This window comes from Alternaria postmessia (genome assembly GCF_024291825.1).
Source record: "Alternaria postmessia strain BMP 2775 chromosome Unknown scaffold_78, whole genome shotgun sequence".
In the NCBI taxonomy this organism is placed as follows: Eukaryota; Fungi; Ascomycota; class Dothideomycetes; order Pleosporales; family Pleosporaceae; genus Alternaria; species Alternaria postmessia.
Window position 1 is genome coordinate 1 of NW_026260151.1, and position 15,379 is coordinate 15,379.

Below are 15,379 nucleotides of genomic sequence, written 5' to 3' on the forward strand. Positions count from 1 at the left end.
ATGGCACGTCACGTGATCCCAGGCCCCGCCTTGGATCAGCGACCTTCCATCGCGGCTATCCCGATGGTCTTCCTTCCTGCGGCCTGCATAACAAAAGGAAGCAACTCCTTGTTACCTTGTAACATTATCGCCACCAGAGCTTTTGCCTCTGCAGCAGCCTATGGTTTTGGATGGCAAGTGTCAGCAGATAGAGGAGTCACGGAATTCTACAAACGATCTTGTACGTGAGAGCTGGCCGGGCTACCTCAGTTATAGGGGCGATCGTAAGTGTAGTGACTAGCTTGTACGAACTCAAAGGCTAACCGGAATGAAGCCTACTTGAGAGGTTCCGTTTTCCACAAGTCTCGATACAACGAACACGAAGGACTCGACCCAAGACACGCGTTCAATTTCGCCGAGAACATGCTTAATGGGGTTCTAGCCAATATCACCATGTCTGCTATATCACTCGGCACCTGGTGGGACATGGTGCCCGTAACAAGTACAAGATACAGCAACACATACACACTTAGTCATCCGCTCAACCTCGTCCTTCCATACAGTATCTGCCTAGCCGCAGCAAGCGTCTTCGTCATCATCTCGATTTGGTCCTTGTGGCGTAATCGCGCGCCTGCAGCCGATGGTGGCTTCCTTCAAATCATGTTAGCGACCGTGGGGAACACGGAGTTGAGTCGAATCATGCTTGAAGAAGGCGTAGCTGCGGTCGATGATATGTCAGATGAGCTGAAAAGCTCAAAGATCAGATACGGAGAGCTGGTCTATGAGGACGAATTGGGGAAAAAAGGCAAACGATATGGATTTGGGACATCGGATGAGATCATTTCGCTGGGAAGAGAAGATGAACATGTTTGAAGTACCTAGGTATAAGATTCTGAGCGTTTCATACAGCACTCGAAAAGTCTCGGAGACGATACGGAGCCTTCACCGTCCCTACATCGCGAGTACAGCAGATCCGACATGTTCAAATATAACTGAAGTTCCAAGACGCGACAAACACGTATACCATGAGTGCGACGTGGACTGTTACCCTTCTCGTGTTACTCTTGCTGTATCTTGCCGCCCTGTCAAACCCGCTTCGCTTCCATTCTCGTTCCGTCACATCTCAAACCCTCAACTAGCCATCCACGAACTTACGAACGGGATGATCGCCGCTGCCCCGAAATGCGGCAACGCAAACCCCATCCCGGCATGCTTCATCGTGACCAGCCCATCCACGACTCCATCCACCGCCAACATCGTCGCCATCAGTGAGACAGCTCTCACGTCCCCTCGCTGCAAGAAGATTGCTGCGATGATACCAAAGGTGAGATTGCGACCACCCACGCATTGAACGAAACCGGATGCGAATGAGTCGGCTGGAACGGGCATGCCAAAACCGGCAGCGAATGTGGTGGGTGCGAGCAGAGCGAATAGACCAGTGGATAATAGGAAGCCTGTTACCCCGTAGTTGGCGAGAAGCTTGAGTTGTGTGGACATGTTGAGTGGGTTTGCAAAGTATTCGTTATTGCTGTTGTGGATGGTACCAATCTTGAGACATATGATAGCGCGCCAGAAACTCCCGCAAAAGCTCGATGAATCAGAAGACAGAATTTAAATGATGGATGACGGACTCTTCTAAGAGGAGGGCAGCCGCGTTGAGGTAGGTACCATCGGGTAAGCAATTTGGACGTGACGTCATGACGTTCGTTCCTTTGCCGGGTCATCTCTTCTCCGACATCCCAATTATTACTCTCAACGAATGTCCACCTTGGTTCAGTCAGCCTCCAGGCGGTTATCGACGGATACAATGCCCTATGGTGACGGAAAGTGGATGCCAATGCTAGCTAAACGATCGATTACCTGTTGGCAGCGGGAGAGCCGAGACGCGCAGTAAGTCTTCTTGTGTTTGAAGACCTTCATGGCTGTCAAGAACGTGAAGAAGGTAGAGGCGGGTCCATATAGCTTCAATTCCGGTTGCAGGAAGTAGGGCATGCTATCACAGATCTTCTCCGCCAGAATCGAGACCGGATTTTCGTCTTCATCGCTTGCAGAGTCGGAACGCCGAAGGACCGCTTTGACGTTGCAACCTTTGATCTCGGCCATCGACTCTTCAATGTCATCCAGATGTTGTCTTGCGACGATCTCGAAAGCCCAACAATGAGTCAGGCTGCTAGCAACCAGAACATTGGCGAACCACAGCGGCTTCCTATCTGAGGACTCTGCGTCTGGAGAATCGGGCTTAGGCCAGACCAGAGAGAATTTGGCCTGCGCTTTGGATGAGAGCTCCCAATCTTTGAGGCTTTTGATCATGTACAAAAAGTCATCCCGTAGTCGTTGCATCGCGATCACATTGGATGGGATGGAGCGATCTCCCAGACTGTCGAATCTTTCCAGAAGAGCGGGAAGTTGGGTAGCTTTGTTAAGGAGCAGTTGCATGATCGATATGGGTACTGCTTCGAAGGGTGTGGTAACCCAGCCGTCTTGAGAAAGAAATGTCTTTCGTCGGTTGTGGATTGAACTGATCAGCTAGAAACTTGATCAACTGACTGTTCTTGCGACATGAGATTGCGATGACTTACCAGGAGAGGCCGGAAGCCAACGAAGAGCGTGTGCAGGATACCAGTGCTGAACGGTTTCGGTCCGAGCCGCTCGATCATGGCTCCGACACCCTTTGCATGCGTCGCCCAATCGGATCTTGCTTGTGGTATTACAATCTAGTCTAGTCAATGCTGTGAAATGCACAGGTCAGCGTATGTTGGAGACTTACGTTCGTTGCTGATAGGCATAATATTGCGACACAATGTTCATGCCGGAAGACACCCTGGGCTTCTTCGAGCGCTTTGCCCACCCGGCGAAGAGAGTCACCGTACATCAGAAGTATGCGAGATTCGTTTCCTCTGGTTGCGGATGCACGGTTCCTCAAGGCTGTTGCCATCGTCCTGATTGCGGAATAGAGGAATGGGCTGTTCTTTGCAGGCTCAACGACAAGCGGAAGCATCTCGACCCAGGCACCACATATCTGGTTGTGATACAAGTTGAACTCCGCGGGCGCCTGGCTACATATGGGCGCAAAATGTTGGACAATAAAATCCACATCATCTTCGAGCTCGTTTGGACTTGCTTCTGGAGGAGTGGTCGTTTCGTCAAACAAGTTTGATAACGCACACAAAGCTGGGTGACTGCTTTTCAGTATGTAGGCACCGAATACCCCTCTGTTGTCAACGTGTGTTTCTTTACATCCGGCCTTGAAAGCTGTCTGGGGTTTGGTTGGATGTGTCATTGCATTGATGAAAACAATTTCCTGTTCGTAACCACTACACGGGATCCGCCGGCGAATACATTGGAGGCATTCTGGCTGTTTCCCATCACACTTATAAATCTCGAGGGTCAGTATGCCAGCATGCAAGGTACCCATTAGTTGTTGGCGGCGGGAACTTACAGCAAGCTTCCGAGATCTGCAATTCTGGCATACATCCTTTCTTTTAGCCCTCATTATCGGCCTGTTCTAGCATAAAGCGATATTGTGATTGGACTACGCAAGGTACGCTAGGAGGTTTTCACCAGACGAAGAGAAATTAGATGGTGAGAGCGGTTGAGATCTAAGAGTGGGTAGAGTAATAGCCAGATAAGGAATGTTCTCTCGCCAAGGCTCTAACATGCGTTGCTTATGAGAAATAGGGCCGACTATTTGCTTCCCACTCCGCACGTCTAGATGCTTCAGCTAGCATAGCGCGGTGTCTTCAACGCGCCAAGGCGAAAGAAGTTTCCTCAATGAGACTAGGTTAGGTACCAAACATTTATGCATGAGGAAGAGCGGTGATACTAGCAGGGTAGGGCTTCTTACAAACTACACACAGTATGAGACTCAAGAGGTAGTATTTCCAAGCTCCTTACGATATCCGTAGTCTAGTTCGATCTAGGGTAGTATCTAGGAAGAGGAGTTAGGACTCACGGTCAATGGACAACGAGCGCACCGAGTGGCGATGGCCAGGAGATATATAAGTTCAGCAGCTCCTCCAAGATGATTCCCGTCAAGCACTACACCTTCTGCCTCCAGATCTAAAGCATTCAAACCACTACCAACCCTCCAATAATCACCGTCAACATGACTACCCGATATGCCTCCGCTCATCAATCGCCTAACGGCCCTGGTGATCAACGCCCTACTGCCGACCAGATCGTCAAGGACGAAGAACTCAAGAGCAAATGGTCGGACAAGACAGTTCTCATCACCGGTTGCTCTTCTGGGCTGGGTATCGAGACTGCCAAATCTTTGTATGAGACCGATGCTACCCTCTTTCTCACAGCCCGCGACTTCAACAAAGCAAAGATGGCACTCGGAAGCCTGGTGGAAAGCGAGCGTGTCCACCTCCTAGAGCTGGATCTCAACTCTCTGGCCAGCGTACGCAAGTGTGCCGACACATTCCTGGCTCAGCATGATCGTCTCAACGTCCTCATTGCAAACGCTGGTATAATGGCATGCCCAGAAGGACGCACCGAAGACGGCTTTGAAACCCAGTTTGGCACAAACCATCTTGCTCACTTCCTTTTAATCCAGCTTCTTCTTCCCACTCTAGTCAAGTCGAGCACGTCAGACTCGAAGTCGAGGGTTGTTGTACTTGCATCCACCGGCCATCGCATGGGCGGCATCCATCTGGATAACCTCAACCTCGTGGGAGAATACCACCCTTGGTCAGCCTACGGCCAGAGCAAGACATCCAACATCTACTGTGCGACCGAACTCAACCGTCGATACGCAAGCCAAGGTGTAAACGCATGGTCGGTTCATCCTGGTCTGATCTTCACTGGTCTCATGACGCACATCGACAAGGATACGATGGAGGCATGGGATAAGGACCCTAACATCGGCAAAGCGCTCAAAAGCCCGCAGCAAGGTGCTGCAACCACAGTCTGGGCAGCTACTGCAAAGGCTTTGGAAGGTCAAAGCGGGAAGTACCTCGAGGATTGCCAGATTTCTAGTGTAGTCAACGCCAATCCCGCGTCGAATGAGCCTGGTTATGCGCCTCATGCGTATGATGAAGAGAAGGAGAGGGCTTTGTGGGAGAAGTCTTTGGAGCTGGTGAAGCCTTTCATGGCTTAGAGAATTGGTTCTTGATTCTATCTGCATTAGATGACCCATCTTATTAAATTCAGAAACTACACTCCTTTAGCAAATCGCATATCTTATGTTGCTCGAAAGGATCGCACTTCAGCCTCTACTCATGTAGGAATACCCTTTCTTTCGCCAACTCTGTATCATAAAGGTCACTCTCGAGTCGAGACACGGGTTAAGAGTAGGTGTGTATCACAGCAAGTTTTTATTTCTTACGCATGTTTATTGCCTGCGCATTGGTGCACGTAAGGTTGGCAGAATATGGCGCTGAAGTCACGGAATTGCGCCGGTATGTTCGGTCACGGCGCCTGCGCGGGGTTTGGACTGCCCGATGTGACGGGCAGAGTACTCCTGAAGAATTACTTCATCTGAAATCGCTCGCGACAATTCTCGTCATATGTCTGGGTCGTTAGAGATCATGTGAAAGAAAGTCATGTCGTGAGTGATTGAGTTCTGCACGGCAATGACGAGTGGGGAGCGCGGGCGGCAGATGAGCGGTGGACCCCAGCGAAGCCACCGCCGAAGCTGTCGGTCCGCGCTTCTAGCCTCTGCGTCCCCAACACTTCACAACAACCGACTCCTGACTCTATCCCTCATGCACCGCACTCTTCAGTGAAACGCGTTTCAGTTATCATTGCGATGTCTTTTCGCGGAGTTTGGATGAACGCCGAGAGCGCGAGACACCCTCCAATATGGCAGATCAGGCACCCAGCGGGCGGGCCTCGATTCACCATACCCTCTGTACTCATTCAGTTGAATCCGCGACATTATTCAGCAACCTCACCACGTGCTAGATCCTTATAGGAAGCGCTAGTAAAAGTTTCCATTATAGGTTAGCTCAGCTGGAGTTTTGGAGGAATGCGTGAGACAAGGCGTACCAAGGCATCCTCCTTCAACATACAACTCGGATTCCTAAGCGGACGAAGAGTACAGTTATGGCAAAGTATCAAGATCAACAAGCATGTTTGATCCAAAATATTGGTGAGATTATGAAGCAAGTAGCAAGAAAACGTTCAAGCGTCGCCAAGGCCCAAAAATCAATGCATGGTCGACCGGACTGAAAACAAAAGCACGCTTCCTTTTCTCATCCGGCGAGACAAGTATAAGTAAGAGGATGGCTCGCCCATCATAAAATTATCCCAGTCTGACTATATCAAGGCCTCAATCATCCACCCACCGTCGAATTCACCGCCAGAATGAAGTATCTTTCCACTCTCTCCACCCTCACGGCTTCGGCGCTTGCGGCGAATGTGTCGACAGTACACCAGTTCTCTAATGGAACGTGGCTCGAAAATATCGCTGCCATGCAAAATGGCTCTCTCCTCGTGTCAACCATCGGCGTTGCTCAGGTCCACATTGTTCACCCACAAACCTCACCAGCGACATTCTCCACCATCGCCACCTTTCCAAACGCGACTGGTGCTTTCGGCATCACCGAATTCAAGAAGAATGTATTTGCTGTGATAGTTTCGAGGTCTGCACCCGAATACCGGCCAACCTTACAGAAATACTCGCTATGGAAGCTTGATCTGAGCCAAAAGGAGAAGACAACGAAGGTCAGCATGATGGCAGAACTACCTGATATGGCTATGCCCAATGGTATGGCCACTTTGAACCAGGAAACACTGCTTTTGGCAGACTCGTGGTATGGAAACATCGCTGCATTCAACATCAAAACTGGAAAGACGGGAGTCGTTCTGGAGGACCCTAGCTTAGCGGCCAACTTCTCCGCACCCGGGCTGCAGCTCGGTGCCAACGGAATCAAGGTTCATGACGACTACGTATACTACACCAACACTGCCCAGGCTATCGCCGGCCGCGTTCGTGTCCACCCGTCGACCGGCAAACCCTTCGGCTTTTTCGAGACCGTGCGCGACTCTACTCTCACCGGTCCGGATGATATCTCAATCGCAAAGGATGACAGTATTTACGTCTCTGAACCACTGGCGGCGCCACAAGGTGACAAACTTCAGCACATTACGCTTGATGGCAACGTTACGACTATTGCTGAAGGTGACTCTGTGGCAGGCACCACAGCGTCGGCATTTGGAAGAACAAAGAAGGACAGCAATACTCTTTACTTGACGACAATGGGTGGCTTTGGAGCGGATGGCCAGGCGAAGGCAGGTGGGAAGATCGTTGCGGTGCAGCTATGATAGCATGGCGTTGACGGAATGCAGTCTGGAACTGGTGTCAATACTTGGAGGGGTAGAACAATGTTGATTGTAGGGATGTTGTCATTTGGAGTGTAGTTTCAATACGAGTGGAAAGCATTATATAACAGAGCTGCACATTGACGGGTTGTGATATGGCGTCGCTGATATGGGTGTAAAAAGGCAACGAACGAGATACTCCGAAACCTGGATGGAGGTTAAGCAAAGTGATTGAGATCATATCATTTCACTATTCAAGGCCAACATATATCTGGCATACGTTGAGATGACCACAGGCGGACAAACAACCAAGCGGTTAGGGTCTCTCTACTCCGCACAGCATTCATATCCCACAGTCAACTTTGAGCATTTTCCTCAACACGACACTATCACCCACATCAGAGCCTCTACCTCGATTTTGACCGGGGTGTTAGTACACATGATCATGACACCCAATATATCGCTATGGATACAATGTTCACTACAAGATACTATTCAGATCGCCACTCCGAAACACGATAGCTGCTGAAGGGCCTGCACGCTTTGGCCAGTATTGACAACTGTGTGATCTCCGCGGTTCGAATACAACAATGGTTTCTATCTAAAGATCAACCTTCACAACTCTTCCGCCAGAAACGCCTGGATTTGTAAGAGGAAAGTCCAATCCACCACCACTGACAAAGTACACACTGTTCCGATCAAACCGACCACGACCTAGTGCAGCGGATGTTGCATTCAGGCCTTCAGCAACGGGGCGAAATGTCTGACCAGGTATATCGATTTCGATCAACTGACCACGAGGATTCGTGCACGCATACGCCTTCTTGCCATCTCTGGAGAGTGTGAAATCGTCGATAAGAGTGCCATTCGTGATGAGCGTTGCTGGCCCGGTCGGCATGCCAGTGGTAAGCGAGATGGGCATCTTGAAGAAGGTCGTCGCAGCGAAGTTGGCGTAGAATAGCTCGGAGCCGTGAATATGGATTCCAGTGACACCTGCTGCTCCAGGTATGGTCGATAGCATAGTTGGATCGCTGATGACCACTGAAGAAATGCCAGTGCGAACGTCTAGCCTAAGGATGTGACCAGCGCCGGAGTCGGAGATGAGTATTGCCGAGTTGTCCTTCGGTCCAAGTCGAGACAAGGTGTTGACAAACGTAGTGTTAGTCAGATCCGCAACCAAAGATATCTTTGCTGGCCGAGCGATATTTCCTTGCTGATTCACGCGGAAAGGACGCATATCCACTTGCCAAATCTTGCTGGGGAAAACCAAGCTCGTGGCAGTTACGTTACTCATATCGCCCGCGCTGAGGTAGAACACATCTTTTTCGAGCTCGGTGATCCCCAAAGTGCCCGTGGCGCCAGGGATTTGTGCGACTACGATTGAGTCGCGCTTCTGGCTTGGGTCGACTTGTAGCAACATTGGCCCGCTAATGGTCGTAGTGAGGATTTGACCATTGTATCGCACTGCTATTCCTTCAAGCCACGTAGGGTTAGGTGCCTCAAAGACGACTTTAGAGTTGTAGAGGCCCTGTTGCTGGCGAGAGGGGATACCGAAGGATGTTGCCGATGTAGCTTGAGATAGCAGTGCTATGCTAGCAGCCAAGAAGGTTGATGATCCGAGGAACATCTTGGAAAATATAGTAGGCTGATAGAGAGTGCTATTCTTTGTTAATAGAGTAGTTGTTTCGAGCAACACAGTAGCCAGCAGCGTACTTAAGTGTCTCGAGATGCGCTCTCAAAATTATGTCAGCTATTGACTTGGCTAAGGTCCATGCTCGGCGAGGCCCATAGCCCTGAGGCCCATGGATAACACCCTGAGCTAAACCGGGGTCGAGATTGGAGACTCTCCGGATGCTTGTGCTAGAGCCCTCATGTTGGTGCGCCTTAACACCGTCACTCTTGTCATAGATCCCTGTATGAAGATGTCTTAGCAAGGTCGTTTGACGCTTCGTCATCTTTTCGCTGTCCAAGGAATGGATCAAACCCCCATTTATGCACTAATATCTTGTTCTTTCTTGTTCTGGAGATTCGATTTCCTGTCACACCGTGATGGCGACATGGTAAAGAGCGACTTGATACAAATGGCGTCTACCAAACTGCATCAACGAGATTCATGTGGATTCGAGCGCAAAGACCAGGAGAGAAAGGCCGAACCGCAGATCTTTGTAGGTATGATCGGGCCGAGACAGGTAAGTAGTGTCGCCAAGAAGGTCCATCCCTCCTAGTTCAAGACCCTGGATGAATGATCAGCCTTGAATATGCACATCACCCATGTCACTCTTTCCTGAAAGGTACTTAGTTGCAAAACATGATTGTGTATCTCCACGTGTGCGGCCGTACGTGGTCCTAAGCGAACGCTGGACAGCCCGGCTCTAGGACCGAAGTTGGTTATGTCAGCAGCGTGTCGATAGCAAGCAGTAAGTCTAATATCCTACCTTAGCTAGCGGAATCTATTCCGCTTGTATAAGATAAACTCGGTCACAAGGTTTGCTTTGGTCTGACTCAGCTATATCTTCCGCGAAAACTACGCCCGGCGGAGCCTTAGTTACAAAGTCATAGCTATGGATATGCTCATGACCTCCGGACTTATGGGTATGTCCGAAGTTGGATTGATTAGATCTTTATTTAGGCATTCGCTCGGCGTTACCAAGGTACATGCTCAATTCTGAAGTCAGCAAAGGCGACAATTCCTTCCAAGGCTTACGAGCCTATTTGTCTACTCAGCAGGTATGAAGTACGAAACGACAACCGTCAGCATTTGAAAGACCTGTAGCGAGTTCATTCTAACAAGTATTCGAACTCTACGTAACCTATCCCATGTGCGTCGGAGAACTTCCAAGACCGAGACGTTCTGTTTCAAGTCTGCTTTGGCTCAATGGTTTGTCCAAGCCTGTGGGAACATGTACTATTGAGAAAGTGAGACTCTTGGCAGTGATCTTCCTGTAGAGTACTTGTATATGCTTGGACTCCAAGGTGAAGCGAATCCGCATTGACGTGGTTCCCTGATCGATAAAAACTGTATCGTTCAGCGTCTCCAAGCTGGGAGATTGGAGGAACAGATCTTGCCAGGACGCTCCATCCTCCCGATACTTTTCTTGGAATATGAGTGCAGTTTCACGCGGTCTTTGTAGTGGTTGAAATGCTTTCAAAACTGGTGGTTCCACTTTGTAGTCGCATAGCAGTACCAACGGAACGTTGCACACGCGAACAGATAGGGCTAGTACCACGGGGTGTAAATTCCATCCATAGAACCTCGCTGACATGTAAAGACTGTCTGTATGATCCCATAGGGTTGTCGGGTATGCTTTGTCAACTCGGACGGGGCCGCGCCATGGGACATGTACCGAACTCATACGGTAAAGGAAGGGAACTTTGGTTATCGCAACCGTCGGATCAATCAGGATGTGTGTTGCCGTCACGTCGAGTGTGCTCAATCCCCGAATTGTTTTCCAAGGAATACTTGCCATCGCCACGTTACCAAGTCTACAGTATAAACGTGGCCCAAGTTTGCGAAGGTAAATGCCGGTATGCCTTTGTCTCTCACTACCACCATATTGAGAATCTTTACCAAGGCAAAAGAGGTAAAACACACCGACATGGGCGATTATTGGTTGCGTTATAAACTTGGTACGCAGGCGGATTTCGCTAGTGAACAGAACACCTTTGTTCGTGGCAGAGAACTCGATGAAAACATCGGTGAAGGGGCGAATAGCGAAGCTCTCTGCAAAATTTGCGGGGTAAGGAGCGAAGAGACCAAGATATTCTCGGTCGTGGAGTCCCTTTTCAAGAGGGTTCCAAGCGAAAATAGTTATGTCGTTGTGTCGTTTAACGATTTCCTCTTGCAAGCGTTGAAACGCTTGGTCGCCCTCGCCGTAGATCAAGGGCATATGAACATTGAACAGTCCGAGCAGACAGTATGCCGCGTCTTCTTTACGTTTTGTCTGGCGTCCAGCAGCCCAAGACATCTTCGCGGCAACGCAGATCGACTTTTCCTCGACGCCTTCCAGTAAGATACGAGGAGGAATCTTAGTGGTAGCCGAAATCAATTCGGCATGATCGCGTTTAGTCCCAACAAACTGCAGACTCTGGTTGAAAAATTCTACATAATGCGGCGCGATCAACTCTTGCAATGTCCACCCCCGTGAAAACCAACGACAGGAAGTCAAACACGCGTCCAGTGGTTGTCCAGAAACAAGATCTTCTAGAAGAACAAAGCAAATCCCCGCTGTCTTGTACCATTGGTACATGGAGTTTATGGACTCTGTCAACTCAGCACTGCTTGACTTATCGACTGCGATATCGATTGATGCGTTAGCCAAGTTTAAAGTTTCGTGCAACGACGTCAAGCGTATTCTCTGCAATGAAAGCAATCACACGTACTATGCAAAGGTTAGTTGCCATCATGTTTGCGACCAATGGCTCCAAATTACCTGCAGCAAGTGTCGACCCAGAAATACTCCAAGTCGTTTGCTTCAGCCTGATCCGCGCAAAAGTGTATCTTCTTGTAACCGTTCTTGTTATGACCCGTGTTTTGCAGGATGTCTTGGTATGTAACTTCTTGGCTATCGGCGCCCCAAGTGTGCGAGAGTATGGCGTAGAGTGGAGTGTCTAGACCCATGAATTCGGTGAGGCTGAAGCTGCCGTCGTCTTCCCTGCGAAGGAGACGCATCTTATTCCGTTGGAAGTAAGGTATCGAGGGCTACAGGTGATGTCAAAGAGGAAGTTAGAGGAAGCTTCGACCAGACCGCGCGACTTCCTTGTGTGATTGTTGCGTTGAAGATGTTGGGGCTGGAGTGTACGAGGCTGAGATGACAAACCACGTGCAGATAGCGACTTGGCGAAATGATCACCATAATTGGTAATCATTCAACCCGGCTATACAGATACAAGTCAAAGGGTCCTAGCCATTCAAGTTGAATACTAAATTCTTCCGACATAGTAGTGGTTCGAACAAGCAGTAGTTTTCTAAAGCTCGAAACGTTACGACCAAGTAACAGGTTTTCGATGAAGAAGCAGGACGGCCTCCCTGGAAACGGCAGGCTTTGGTACGGAGAGATATAACGCTGTGGTGAATGTCTCCAGGTAACTGTGTATTAAGGCAGTTATATTCCCGGACGACGAGATGCTACCTAATCTGTGTTCCAACAAAGATCACGCCGATCATTTGGCGCTGATCTAAGTGTGTATATGGGTATAGAGAAGACAGACTTGCGAAGGAATTGATACCAATATCAAAGCATCAAAATAGCGCTAATACTCCATCAGCATCCTCCGTGCTCGAAATGCGACATCGAAACGCAACTCCATCTTTGTATATGCGGACCGGCGAGAAAGGATTTTTGAAGAGGCAAAAGGATGAAAACGGGTAGGGGAAGAAAGAGAGGGGCCCAGCTAAGCTAACAGCCTACAGATCCGATGCTGTCACACTGTGAGTGCGATAGATCGTTCGCCTCGTCGTCGAAAAGCTCCCAACGATACTGCGATAAGACTTAGTACCACTGGCAGGTCTCTGACAGTTCCTCCTAACGGCCTATACATCGTTCCCTTCTTTTAGCCTACTCAAGACATGTGTGTGCGCCGCATCAGTGCACGTTGTTGCTCAGTGTAGCACGACTGGACGCGTTGCGGTCGTGGTATCTCATCGCCGTTCGAGCTGTGGGTCCAAGACTCAGCCGGGTGGACAGGGACAGCGGGATCCTCGTAAGCGCCAACAAGGGTGATCGCAGAGCCAGCTATAAGCTGTTAACATCCGAAAATTGGTTCTGAATCAATGTCTAGAGACATACCCGTATGGAGAGAACGAGAGCGCTGGTATAGATAGAAGCGTCGAGATCTGCCCATTCCCCATCCCATTTTGAGGCTAGACCAGGTTTGTACAAGAGCGAGCGCTATGCCCAAGACAGCCACGCATACGCCGATAAGCGTCAGTAACGCCTCTGTCGACAGCTTGTGTGATTGGACAGATTGACCCGCAGCAATGTCTCGCCTGACGGGGTGTGGCATGGGTATGAAGGCTGCGTGGGTCGTAGGAATAAAGTGATCGCTCAATAGCATCAGGATCAGAGACCAGGACATCTTGAGGACAGCTCGCATTCTTGGATATTGAAGACAGTCGGGGTTGGATTCGGCCCAGGATTATTTATAATATGCACAAGGAACTTAAAGACGAGTGATGGTGAGCGCTTCAGGTGTCTCCTGTTCCTGGGTGGGGGTGACGAAGATGCCGCCTGCCAACGTAAGCAGAGTTCCTGGCGGGCGGCTCCCTGACGGGCGGCGGATTGAAAACCGGAGAAGCTCGTGGCAACGCGACAAAACCGGCAGATAAAAGGTGCACAATCCCCGCGTGTTTCTAACCGTGGCCAGCAGGACATACGTCCTGAGTAGAGGGAAGAGCCATATCTGCGCATGTGTGCTTCGGTGAAAGAGGTTCCAAGGGAGTCACAGATCTGCTGGTTGTAGGAGCAGGTAGCATAGCTGCTGAAATTGATGTTGAAGCTCAACTTGAAGGGACACGCAGGCAGAACGCGACGCGCGCGCGCGTTCATGTAGCATATCACAGATATCGAACATCAACTTTGGGCCCAGAACGATATAATAACTTGTTGTGTTGGTGGACTATCAGCATAGAAGGACGGACACTCTTTTTGGTGTTGCTGGTTCGCCGGTTCGCTGGCAGGGACAACGGCGGCGCGAGCCGTTGCTGCAGATGTTGATTGCGCTGATCTCTGGCTAGCGACGCGCTTGGTCATTGACCAGCGAAATCTGCTCCGAGCACAGAGGCCTGCTTCAGATATTGTTTTTGGGATGACGATTGCATGATAACATACTTAAGCGTACTTTGAAACTTCCATTACTGGGATAAGGCTGTTTCCACTAGCGTGACGTCATGATAGCGGAACATGACGGTACCTAAGTAACTTTCACATGCAAATGTCCAAGCGCGGAACAACACGATTATATTTGTGATTCCTCCCATTTGCCCTCTTGTTTGCGCTTCTGAGCTACACGATCTTACAGTTACCGACAACATGCCCGACAATAGAAACATGTCAGAAATCATGAGGCATTCCGAGCGTCTCACAAATGGAGACGATGGAGTGGTGGTCTCAATCCCCAATGTACCCATCACCGAGCAGAGAAAACCTTTCGTGAACTCGGAAAGCTCAAAACTCCAGCATACAGGTATGTGTTCGCTCATGAGATATCTCACAGCTGCATTGCTGACATGAGCAGGCACCGCGCGTGCAAATGTCGCCCCATCAGCAGAATCTCCTGATGGCACACCAGGCTGGAAGGAGAAGCACTCTCATCAAACCGTCCTACAGCAACATTGCGACTTCTTTGACCGCGACCACGACGGCATCCTTTGGCCGCAGGATACATTCGTTGGCTTCTATCGGCTTGGTTACGGTATCATCCTGTCCATCGTGGCGGTATTCGTTATCCACTCCAACTTTTCGTACCCGACATGCTCTGGATGGCTGCCCGATCCATTCTTTCGTAAGAGTATCCAATTCCAAACGACGTGAGACATACACTGACTTTGTACGCTATCTCAAAAGGTATCTTCCTCAAAAACGTACACAGGGATAAGCATGGCAGTGACACCGGGACGTATGACCACGAAGGGCGCTTTGTGCCGCAGAGGTTTGAAGACATTTTCGCCAAATACGCGGAAGGTAGGGACTACCTCACGATCTGGGACGTGAGCAATGTGCTCAAAGGACAACGATGCATTGCTGACCCAATTGGTTGGGGTGGTGCCTTCTTTGAATGTAAGTCGAGCCAGTTTCATTATCTATGAATGTTCTTGCTAATGATTACAGGGATTGCCACCTACATTATGCTGTGGCCTGAGGACGGCCGAATGATGAAGGAAGATATCCGTGGTATCTACGATGGAAGCATATTCTACACTCTCGCTGAGAGACGAGAGAAGGCTTCGTGAGGTCGAGTCTCGAAGACTCATCCAGGTCATCGCACTCGTGAGCTGCGTCTGAAAGAGATCGTCGTGTTCGAACGTGAGAAGACTTTAGATTACTCGCTTGCACTGGTGCGATGCTTCGGTAGATACTAGATGAAATGAGATAGAAAACCTCTATGTGCCAGAGCCAAAGGAATGTAATCAAGACTG

The 15,379-nt window shown here is 49.8% G+C and overlaps 6 protein-coding genes across 6 annotated transcripts; 3 read left to right on the forward strand and 3 right to left on the reverse strand.

Annotated features, from left to right (window-relative positions):
- Positions 1-1,791: 1,791 nt before the first annotated feature.
- On the reverse strand, positions 1,792-3,472 carry J4E82_008903 (uncharacterized protein; the record flags this gene model as incomplete). Its single annotated transcript, XM_051735133.1, has 4 exons — positions 1,792-2,505; positions 2,559-2,693; positions 2,747-3,349; positions 3,419-3,472. 4 exons carry the CDS (start codon positions 3,470-3,472, stop codon positions 1,792-1,794), a joined length of 1,506 nt encoding a protein of 501 aa, XP_051585060.1.
- Positions 3,473-4,084: 612 nt separating this feature from the next.
- J4E82_008904 (uncharacterized protein) lies at positions 4,085-5,080 on the forward strand (the record flags this gene model as incomplete). Its single annotated transcript, XM_051735134.1, has 1 exon — positions 4,085-5,080. The coding sequence occupies one exon, from the start codon at positions 4,085-4,087 to the stop codon at positions 5,078-5,080; it is 996 nt and encodes a 331-aa protein (XP_051585061.1).
- Positions 5,081-6,288: 1,208 nt separating this feature from the next.
- J4E82_008905 (uncharacterized protein) lies at positions 6,289-7,248 on the forward strand (the record flags this gene model as incomplete). The annotated part of the gene is made up of 1 exon (XM_051735135.1): positions 6,289-7,248. One exon carries the CDS (start codon positions 6,289-6,291, stop codon positions 7,246-7,248), a length of 960 nt encoding a protein of 319 aa, XP_051585062.1.
- A 598-nt stretch (positions 7,249-7,846) lies between these two features.
- J4E82_008906 (uncharacterized protein) lies at positions 7,847-9,200 on the reverse strand (the record flags this gene model as incomplete). The annotated part of the gene is made up of 2 exons (XM_051735136.1): positions 7,847-8,903; positions 8,959-9,200. The coding sequence occupies 2 exons, from the start codon at positions 9,198-9,200 to the stop codon at positions 7,847-7,849; spliced, it is 1,299 nt and encodes a 432-aa protein (XP_051585063.1).
- A 3,604-nt stretch (positions 9,201-12,804) lies between these two features.
- J4E82_008907 (uncharacterized protein) lies at positions 12,805-13,338 on the reverse strand (the record flags this gene model as incomplete). Its single annotated transcript, XM_051735137.1, has 2 exons — positions 12,805-12,977; positions 13,032-13,338. 2 exons carry the CDS (start codon positions 13,336-13,338, stop codon positions 12,805-12,807), a joined length of 480 nt encoding a protein of 159 aa, XP_051585064.1.
- Positions 13,339-14,273: 935 nt separating this feature from the next.
- Positions 14,274-15,193, forward strand: J4E82_008908 (uncharacterized protein; the record flags this gene model as incomplete). Its single annotated transcript, XM_051735138.1, has 4 exons — positions 14,274-14,427; positions 14,479-14,745; positions 14,808-15,020; positions 15,072-15,193. 4 exons carry the CDS (start codon positions 14,274-14,276, stop codon positions 15,191-15,193), a joined length of 756 nt encoding a protein of 251 aa, XP_051585065.1.
- Between the last annotated feature and the right edge of the window lie 186 nt (positions 15,194-15,379).